Source organism: Bacillus rossius, chromosome 17 (genome assembly GCF_032445375.1).
Source record: "Bacillus rossius redtenbacheri isolate Brsri chromosome 17, Brsri_v3, whole genome shotgun sequence".
In the NCBI taxonomy this organism is placed as follows: Eukaryota; Metazoa; Arthropoda; class Insecta; order Phasmatodea; family Bacillidae; genus Bacillus; species Bacillus rossius.
This window is the reverse complement of record NC_086344.1, coordinates 35,375,860-35,386,934: the sequence shown is the minus strand read 5'-3', so window position 1 is coordinate 35,386,934 and position 11,075 is coordinate 35,375,860. Positions and strand designations below refer to the sequence as shown.

Sequence of the window (11,075 nt, the reverse complement as noted above, 5' to 3'; positions counted from 1 at the left end):
TCACTGTGGAACGGGCCTTAAGCGATAACGTAACCGCCCACCCGGGCACACATACGGTGTGCAGAGCTTTAAAAGAAATCGCTAAATTAAAAACTGCTCAAGTTATCAGTCAGTTTACGAAAAGTATTTAACAATGCGCTGAGGGCTGATGCATATCTCTGTTTCCTGATTTCCCTTTTTTTAAAAAGGGGTTTTTTTTAGGAGAGGGAAAATGGTTGACACCTTGAAACCACAACTGTGCAGGCAAACCCGTAGCCTACTTCGTATGCCAATAGATGTCAGTGTGCGAGTGTCAGACCGGTTTATAAACTACGCTAGGCGCAAAGCGCAACTCAAGTACTGTTCAACTTAAAACTTTCTTGCTTTTTTTTTAGCTCGCGATTTCGACGGCCGTGCCGGAAGTGATGTGTTCCGATAACTTTTGAATACGCAGGCAGAAGGTAGCGATGTTCTTTTTCATAACAAACATGACGTTTTAATTTAATTTTTTTTTTCCGTTCCCTCCCGAACGGAATTCTTGCGTGCGCCACTGGGCCCTGACATCGCCCCGGAAGCCCGAGGACCGGAAGCAGGCAGACGGGCGCCGCCAGAGGTTCGCGTCTTCACGTCTTCAGCGGCCTGTTTTCTGTTCACGTCTCCGAGAGTGTCCCACGCGGTTCAAGGTCACTGGTTCCGAACGTGAACTGTGCTGGAGGATGTCCACGCAAATCTCCAACCAAATTTCCTTGGCTTTTCCCTGACGTTCATCCACCAATTCCTACAATTTTCTCAATTTTTTTTTAAAAAACAATTTACATATTGACGTGACGTCTAATAAATCGATGAACGCCGGCTGCACGCACGAAAAAGTGTCCCGTTACTCACATTGTCCCGTTACGCTCATTGTACGCTTGCGCCGCGTCTATCTCTCTTCCACTCGATTGGAACAACCATCAATTTGACTTTTTCGAGGCACATTACACTTGAAACACTCCCCATTCGTTTCCTACTTTTCCTATCATCGTCTTATCCTTAACAGAATAACACAGATTGGAAGACATGTATAAAAGTTATAGTTAAAATAACCTGTTCGTTAAAGTAATAAACATATTTGAATTAATGAGTGCAAATAAAAGTAAATTTATCAATTAAATTATAGATTTAATTTCACTCCTTCTTTGTCTCCATACAAAATAGTGATATTCAATAAAAATTATTCAATTTTATTCATAAAACTATGCAATCATTTCATCAAATTTACTATGACGTTTTCACGTTAAACTATCGTCCGTAAACCGACTTTACAGACAACCAATTTTTTTTTTGTGTTTCTCAGACAATCAATTGTTTCAAATATCAAAACCCCCAATCGTGTTCGTAGGCAAGTCAAAGAACATAATAAAGAAGCAGTTTACGGACATTTTCGAGGTCGTAATTTCGTCCGTCTGTCCGTCTGTCGGACGTGAAAGTTTTTGGCACGGTTTCGACGGACATACGGACGGACGAACCGACGGACAGAAGTTGTTTTTTTCGGGGCCATCTGATCGGCTGGACTGTGACGTGACTGACATAGTACGGACGGACAGAACGACAGCAGTTTTTTTTTTTTCGGACCATCTGATCGGCTGGACTGTGACGTGACTGACATAGTACGGACGGACAGAACGACAGAAGTTTTTTTTTTCGGACCATCTGATCGGCTGGACTGTGACGTGACTGACATACGGAAAGACAGACGGACAGAAGGTTCTTATTCGGGCTGGACTGTGACGCGACTGACGGTGTGCGCGTGTGTGTGTGCGGCAGGAGGCGGACTGGTGGCCATGAAGAGCGACGCCGCCGCCACCAACAACAACGGGCCGGCGGCGGCGGGAGGAGGCGGAGACGTTGGGGGCGGCGGAGGCGGAGAAGGAGGAGGCGGCGGCGGTCTGTCCTCGCTGCTGTTCGCGCGCCACGACCCCTTGAGGCTGCACGCAGCGCTGGCCACTGCCGGCCCGGGGCTGTTCCGCCGGCAGACGGGCTTCCCCTGGCCCGAGCACCTGGTGACGGGCGCGCAGACGCCCGCGGGTGAGCGCAAATCCACGTCCAACACGACCTAACAGTGCCATGCCACAGAGGGAAAAGGTTTTGTTTGAATCAAACAAATATTTGTTTACACGCGGCGAAACATATCGTCGGCTTACTTCTACCTTTGAATATATATATATATACTGTATAGAAGTCGCGAGTGGATAGGATTTACTCCACGTTTTTCAGAAGCGTATGATGAGCAGCTTGGGAACTTCAACCGCTGCAAGTGCGCTGCCGTAACGCCCTGTATCGTCTTAGGCTGGGTTCACAATTGAAAAAATAACAGTAACAGTAACAGTAACAGTAACAGTAGGTCGTGTGCATAGGATATGAACGCCATGTTTCCTAACCTAACGATGCACAATAGCAGAAAGTTGGTCGTGTGCATGGGAGCGAGGTCGTGCGCATAGGAGTGAAATGAATATATTTTAATTCGGTCGCGTACGCATGGCACAACAGCCAATGAGAGAAGAGCAGGGTGCTTTTTTGGCGGGACTAGAAATATGTATATATTTACTAACCATATTGTGGTAAGAAAATGTCGAGATAATAATAGTATTATCGTTATTTTGAAAGTTAATATGTTTATTTACTAAAACTGTTAACAGATGTCGCATAGTTCACGAAATTTCATTGGCTGAAACTAACAGTAAGAATTCAATTGTGAACCAATTTCGCAGTTCGCACAGGTCGTGTGCACAGGTCGTGTGCATGGCTTGCTATGCACTCGCTTAATTTTTTTAATTGTGAACCCAGCCTTAGGTTGTTATTTACACGTTAGAGCGCAGCACTGCTGCCCGCTGTAATTCCCCCGCACCCCCCAACCCAACATTCACTGCAGCTCAAGGTCGTTCAACGGGAGGGGGAAGGGGTGTTTGAAGAGTTCGACACTTGTCCGTTAGGGACCACCACGAGTCGATTCCCTAGAGATGGTGGCAATTGCGGCGGTGAATTAACCAACTACCTCAAAAACGTATTAGAAATTTTAACCTGGGCTGGCGACTTCTATACAGTATATATATTCAAAGCTTCTACTTACCTCGTAAATCCATTTCAGTCAATTTTACGGGAGAACTTCTGAGCTTTTGGAGCACGGTTTCGACTGACAAAGACACGAGGTTTTTATAATTTGTGAATAGAAAAGAGACTAAGTAAGTAGAGTTGACCTACGAGGTTTAATCAGCATATGCACTATGAAAAAAAAATGAAAATTATACACCAAACACATCCGGAATATAAAACTGGGGAAATCTGGACTTACGAGGTTTTAGAAGTAAGCCGACGATATATTTACTTGGTGGAACAAAATATTTTGTTAGTTTAACCAAACTCGATAACTAAAAAATAATAATAATTTGTTACACCTAACCAAATATACATTTGAGTTGACAGAATCATTTTGTTGAGTCAACAGAATCTTTACTACTACAAAATATTTGTTTCAATTAACAAAATATATTTATTTCGCCATATATATATAAACAAATATTTTGTTGAGACAAACAAACCTTTCTCTCAGTGTTATGCTGTGGCGTATTTAAGCCACTTTTTTTTTTTGGACTTCACCATCGCTGAACTGTCACGCCCAAAACTTTGCGGAAATGCTTGACCACGTAACCATTATTAAAAAAACATTAACTTACAAAAAATTACAGTCATTTAAAACAGTTTCCACCGTGCAAAATTTTAAAATTGGACGTCTAACCAACACGACGCAGGCCATAAGGTGATTAAAAAAAAAATCGACTTTACCCGGTCACCATGGACACTAGTGGACAGACGTGGACACTGTTTTAACGTTAACCCGTGCCGCATCGCCATTGAATATGGCAATGTAGGGTTAACAATATTAGAACTCGCTAATAAATTGAAAAAATGCTGTTATATTTTTTTTTATTATTTATCCATGAATATTTTTTTTAGTAAAAAAAATACAGATTTGGAATGTTAATAAAAAAAACGTCTTAATTCAAACCTAAACATTTTACGTCTTAATGATTTTTTTATCTTGCATTCCAGAAATTTCTTCCTATAATCTTCGACACAGTCTTTGGGAAAAGGGGGGGGGGGGATAAATAACTTCGTAATTCTAGGTTCCCCACCCCTTATTTTTTTCTTTTCCGTTAAATGGCAATTTACAAAATTCCTTTAGTAAATATAAATTTAGCCCGTGCAACATCGGCCTTGAATATGGGAAAAAAGGGTTACAAATTAAAACATGCAAAAAAATTAAAGATGCTAATAGATATCATTTTATTTTCAAATTTCAAATTACAATTTTTAAATGAACATTTAGGTGTTTGATAAAATAATTCCAACTTAATTTTTTTTCTTTATAACGAAGTTTTTTTGCAATCAGGGAATTGCTTCCTGTGGTCTTCAACACTGTGAAAAAGGAATTGTCTTAGTTATACATCAGCTGTGAACAGTCCGTTAAAATCTTGTATTAATTTCACGCCCCTCTCTGCCGTGACATTTACTACTCTTAAATTACTAATTGTTTTTTGACTCTCTAAATATTCATCGTCTGCGTCCCAAAAATTCTTATTCAAAATGTTAGTGTTGAATTCTAATTTTTTTCAGGAAATTTAAACTTTTTTGAGAAATGAAGTCTTCAATATTTTTATCTGAAACAAAAAAACCGTAACCTTTTTTTATTATACTCTATAACAATAATATTTTATGTATATGCCATATAAAAATGGTTTTTGAGCCAAGCATGGTTAATAATGACAGGTTTACGTTATGTTTACAACATTTTCATAAATTTCATAAGCAAAAATAAATACAGAAATGATCTTACCTGTAAGATGAAAAGTATTTCTTGGAGAAACGGAATACTTTCTTTCCGTGTAGAGATTTTACCGTTTTAAGTTTTCAAACATTTTATTTTTATTTTTGATGATACAGCAACATTTTTATCAAAAAGTGCTAAAATAGCCTAATCTTCTGACAAATACCATAAGTGACTGCAAAATTTCTTCAGTGCAGCAGGCGAAATACCTTTATTTATGGTTTCATTATTTTTCAATTGTTTTATAAATAGTAAGTCATTCAATGGCGCCTGTACAGCTAACGAACACTACAGCCAGGCTTTTACATAAAGTTTCACTAAGAACACACATATATTTCTTAAACTTTTAACTTCAGACACATTTAAGGCTAACTGACAACTGAATTTTTTTTTTAAATATATTCGCTGTTTTTTTTTTACCTCCGATGGACTGTATAAAAATACACACTTACATAACATAAAAATTTTATTACCAAAAATACAGCAGGTTCTTATTAATTTTTTTCTACATAATGGCCAAGATGATCGAGGCATTTGTCGTATCGTGACACAGGTTCCTCGATGCCTTCTTCCAAGACGTTAGCCGCCAGTGAACAGAGATACAGGGCCAGCGCCTGAATCTCCCTCTCCCTCACGACACCGCTGCGTGGCGGCACATCGTGCCCGTCTCGACGCAGGAGCCGGTGCGCCGCGCTATTAGTCCACCCGCATCACAGCGGCGTCGTGAGGTAGAGGGAATAGAGATACAGGCGCTGGCCCTGTATCTCTATTCACTGGAAGAAGGCATCGAGAAGCTTGTTTTACGATACGGCAAATGCCTCCACAGTTTTGGCGATTACATAGAAGAATAATTAAGGGCTCCACCCACCCGGGCACACACACGGTGGGCAGAGCTTCAGGAAAAACAACGCGATTTCAAAACTACTCGAGATATCCGAGTGGGGTCTGCTTACGAAAATCATTTAAGAGTTCGCTGAGGGCCAAAAAGTACTTTTTTATTTCAGATTATGTTTCTAAACTGTATTTTTAGAAGAGTTAAAATGGCTAAAACGCATGTTTTCAGAGTAACTATTAGGTATAAAACAACCAGTACAGATTCTTGAAAGCACTTTAAGGGACTTGCATTAGGCCTACACTTTTATCGTCATTTCTCCGCCGTGTAATGTTACGGTCACCGCTTAAAAATTTCACCGTTATCCTGTGACTACGAGAAGACTGCGCGCCAGTCCAGAGGAGACACCGCGCTAGAAGCACCAGCGAGCGTCGCGCTTATCATCCCGCCTCACCAACACACACACACACACACACCTGACGAGGCGGGGCCCTTAAGACCCTGCTGAACGTTCGGTAGTGGAATGTTCATGTTACGTAAAATAGTCTTTTTTTTCATGGAAAGAGGGTGACGTGAGGAGATTGTGAGATTGTGAGGTTTGTGACTCGTGCCGGCAGCGCCCAAGAGGCGGAGGAAGGTGGCCGCGCTCGAGCCGCCGTCCCCGCCCACCTCCGGCTCCTCGCCGCCGTCCAGCGGCAGCGGCGAGCCGCCCCCGCCCAGCCAGCCGCCGCCACCTCCGGCGGGCCGCCTCTTCACCTGCGCCGTGTGCAGCCGCTCGTTCGGCTACAAGCACGTGCTGCAGAACCATGAGCGCACGCATACGGGCGAGAAGCCGTTCGCGTGCGCGCAGTGCGGCAAGCGCTTCACGCGCGACCACCACCTCAAGACGCACGTGCGGCTGCACACGGGCGAGAAGCCGTACCGCTGCACGCACTGCGACCGCGACTTCGTGCAGGTGGCCAACCTGCGGCGGCACCTGCGCGTGCACACGGGCGAGCGGCCCTACGCGTGCGAGCTGTGCCCGGCGCGCTTCAGCGACTCGAACCAGCTCAAGGCGCACGCGCTCATCCACAAGGGCGAGAAGCCGTTCGGCTGCGGCGAGTGCCAGGGCAGGTTCCGGCGCCGGCACCACCTGGTGCACCACAGGTGCGGCGCCGCGAAGCCGCGCAAGCCGGCGCGCAAGCCGCGCGAAGAGGTCTCCGACCACGAGGACCCGGACGACGGCTCCGGAGCCGAGCTCATCCTCGCGCTGCACAACAACAACGGCAGCGTGCGCAAGGAGCGCACCCGCAAGCCCTTGGAGGTGCGCCACGTGGTCAGGCCGCCCCCGGCGCCGGCCCCCGCCGCCGCCCCCGAGCCGCCCCCGGAGCAGACCGAGCCCGAGGACCTGTCCATGAGCACGGGCGCGCGCCACAACGGCTACTCGCCGCCCTCCGACGACGACGCCTCGCCTGCCCCCAGGAGGACTGCCGCCTACCTGCACCACCGCCACCCCAAGTTCCGGCGCCTGCTGTCCTAGTCGCCCCGTCCTCGCTGCACTCACTTCACCTGGAGTTGCTTGGTTTCAGCGGATAACCGCTTTGAAACGTCTTCGCCTTCGTCGCGGCTACAAACCAAACAGAAGCCAAGCAACCCCCAGACAAAGGCCGCGAAAGCGCCTGCGATCTTCATTTCTGAGTTCCCTAATTCAATAACAAATTATTGGTTAAAATAAAATCACTGTTCGGAACTAAAAAAAAATAAACATCGCGGAAGTCCAAATACGGCGTGGGGTTTCCTGCGAAACTCTCTTCCTTCGTTCGTTGAAAAAGTTCCTTAAATATTACCGTGACGTCTAAGCAGCGCGAACGAGTCGGCCGTCGGGGCACGCCCATTTGGCTGCCTCAGAAACCGCGGAACTGGTTCTGCATCATTTCCCCCGTGCGCGGAAAGACGCTCGAGAAAAACTAAGTAAGCACCAATTTTTTTTGGGTACGCCCCGGTCGGAAAAAAAAATAATCAAGTCACGTGGATTATAACAAAACAAATTCTGTTTTACACGCACGGTTAAATTACATCAACAATAAACTCTTTTTCCCCGCTTCAATTTAATAATTACTTTCTTTAAAAACTTAAAAATAGTCACATTTAATTTTGTCGCAGCGTGAACGGCGAATGGAATTTCCCCTGAATTGCTGAGAAATGAAGGTACGCGAAATTTACGTGTTCACACGACGACTAATTTCGCAAAGTAGTGAAAAAAAAAATACTCCATAGAGAAAAGAGGATGGGCTTTATAGGGGTGGCAAGGTGCAAGGTAAGATGCCCTCCAACATGTTAACGATAATGCTAGAAAATAGACGGCGTTGATTGGTTATTTATTAGTGACGTCACCACCATTTGAAGCAGCATCAGCCGTCTCTGCTGAGTAGCCTACAGCGAGGGGAACAGGGCTAATAAATGGCTGTGGCGAATGTAAATGTTCCAGCTGACAGCTAAAAAAAGGCGATTTCCTATAACGATATTTGTTGAAAGTTGCGGTATCAGAATTCTTTATTTTTATTTTTTTATTTTAACAATTTTATGATTTAGTCCACCGCAAATTTCAATCTCTTCCGCAACAGTTGTGATATTTATACTAACCGAACAGTCAAACGTTAAAACGTGGACAAATCCCTGCTTTTTGAAGTAATAACGTATTTGTTTCGCATTAAGTGTCCGCATTTTCGGCACGAAATACAGAAAATAGCTTTCCGTGCGTTCCAAATTTCCTCAGTTTTGATCGACATTAATATTTTATCAAATGTAAAAAACCATGACAAGGCAGAACCCTTTGTAAGTGCAGCTTCAAATGCCATTAAGGTTAAAACTATTTTTAAACAATATTTATTTCAAACGCCTTGTTCTGGCGCATTGTAAATTTCAGAATTAGTAATTCAGACTGTTTTTTTAAGTACTTACCTAAAAATTCAAGAAGGCAGGGATGTATCCACTTTTAACTGGTTGCAACATAACCATGCTATAGCTGTGATATACTGTAAACACGTAACATTATTCCGAGTCATAGTTTTAAGTATGTAATCTCCATTATAAAAGATTGGTTGTTTTTTTTAATAACATATGTTGAAAGATACGTATTTCCAGAGCTAACTTATTTTTTTTTCTCGTGGGAGGTTAGTCCTTTACAGGCATCCTAAATAGGCCATAATATATAAAGTACAGCAAATTTTTACAGTGGTATAGGGCAGTCTCCGCCTTTTAGCATATACATAATCATTGCGTTGAATGAGAATGTGTGATTGGATAAATTCCGGTTCAACTCATGCTCAGATATCGATTTAAGTTACTTTTAAATGTGATCTACAGTTTTTTTTGTTTTTTTTTTGTGATTTCATCAAACACAGTTTAAGCTCACTCATATGCTATGAATACTCGTTTTGAATGTCACAATGTAAATTCAGCTAAATGCAGCAACTTGCATTGCTCGACAGTCAAGTTTCGCTGGTTTTGAAGGGATGCTAATCGGTGCATTAGTTACATATACATAATCTGTTTATTCTATCAATGGTGCTACAGGCACACGTTAATATTCAAATGGACTGATATGAAAAAAAAAACGAACGGGGAAGTTCTACAAAGTGCGCACTGTAAATACGAAACAGTTAAAATAAAAATTGCAAATCTGCAGAATTTCACTGAATGAACTGTTGACACTGCTTCATATCGAAACTGCGTGGAACTGTTTTGACATATTTTCTATGAAAAGTCCACTTATTTGGGGTATTTTAAACAAATTAACATTTAGAGTTGAGGGATTAAGAGCGAAACTAATTGGACATGCATCGCGACACGAAGGCTTGCTAGACAACGACATAGGAACATGTTAACGGGAAGAAGAGCCAGGGATAGCGCTACATTGATCCCATTATAAATGTCGTATGAAGCATGAGTTATGTTGAGATTAAGACAAAGACCGAAAAGACGCGAAGAATGAAGATCTGCCAACGTTTAGGCACCTCAAAAACTGATCAAACGTTTACCAATCATAAAAATTTCGTTGATTTTACTTTTCGTGAAAACCCTGGTCCTTTTTACTGTAAGCACAAAGGGGGTAAACTAATTTCCGGATGCTTGCACACAAGTTCGATCACCTACGTTCGATAGCTTTTGTTGAATCTATATCAACTGTACACAAAAACGTGTACCAATCCACCATCAAGCGACACCAAGCAATTTAGTGTCTGAAAGGTCAGGGAAACCTGTAGATTTAGATCCGGACAAGATGTAAACGTCAGGGAATTTTCGGAATTTTCAAGCTTTTAGCAACAACCCTGCGGAAGTTTTTTTTTTCTTTCTCGAATGCAAAGACCGTGGATTTCTGAAAATTCGTATCTGCCCTCCCCCCCCCCCCAAAAAAAAAAAAAAAGGTCAGGGAAATTCAGTCTGGTTGCCAGGTATCCGGCCTTTTCTGCAACACAACGCGATGCCCCTTCCCTTCCCTTCCCCTCTTCAAACCCCATTTTGCAGCCTGCCCACGCCACAACACAGGCAAAGGATATTCCGATGCCCACCCCCCCCCCCCCCCGGTTTGATTCCTTTCTCTTTCCTGTGGGGGGGGGGGGGACCTGCTAGAATTCGAAACTCTCGACCGGCTAGGGAAAACATTTCTAAGAGCTCCCTAGGCCTCTTACACAATCATCTTGAATATGCCACGGTCGAGGCGGGCAAAAATTATTGTGGGTGGGTTGGTTGACTGAGGGGGAAAAATGCATGGGGTATAAGAGGAGTAGGTAGGTAGGAGGGTTGATGAAGGATGGTGGAGGGTGGTTTTAGCGAGTTCAGTGAACTCTCTCTGGGAAGGCTTTTTCAAGTCGCTCTCTGTCGGCCCACGACCCGGGGAAAGAAGTTGCCCCTCTCCCTTCGCTCTCTCTCTCTCTCTCTCTCTCTCAACAAGGGATATGCGCTCCTCCTGTTTCTGGACGGGATGTTCCTGCCAATATTTCACCCCCCTCGCCCCCCACCCCCGCCACCAGGCTCGGGTTGCTTTGGCTGGGACAGACAGGGAATACACAAGAAGGGACACAGCCGAGTAAGGAGGACATTGGACGTCTCACGCGGTCGGTGCGTTTTCACGCTTAGCCTTACGTCATCCGGTACGCACGCGATTTTATTTTCTTTCAAAATTTTTGGTCCCTTCCTTGCCCTCTTCCCCCCCCCCCCCCCCTCCACTCCTTCCCCAAAAAAAAATAATTTTCCCGCCCTGTCCAGGGTGAGATATTCCGAAACACCGCTGTCCGGGATGATTCGCCGACAGCTTACCGAAAAAAATTAACGGCGCACGTTTAAGAAAGCATGACGAAACAAAATAAACTCAAAACAATTGTTGATTACCCGAATTTTTTCACCCCGTGGTTTTAAAAA

The 11,075-nt window shown here is 43.9% G+C and overlaps 1 protein-coding gene across 1 annotated transcript; it reads left to right on the top strand.

The window, feature by feature from the left end:
- Positions 1–1,868: 1,868 nt before the first annotated feature.
- LOC134540652 (protein krueppel-like) lies at positions 1,869–7,194 on the top strand (the record flags this gene model as incomplete). The annotated part of the gene is made up of 4 exons (XM_063383526.1): positions 1,869–2,062; positions 5,397–5,421; positions 5,521–5,566; positions 6,293–7,194. Coding segments are annotated over 4 exons (1,167 nt in total), but the record flags the coding sequence as incomplete, so codon positions are not given.
- Positions 7,195–11,075: the final 3,881 nt, after the last annotated feature.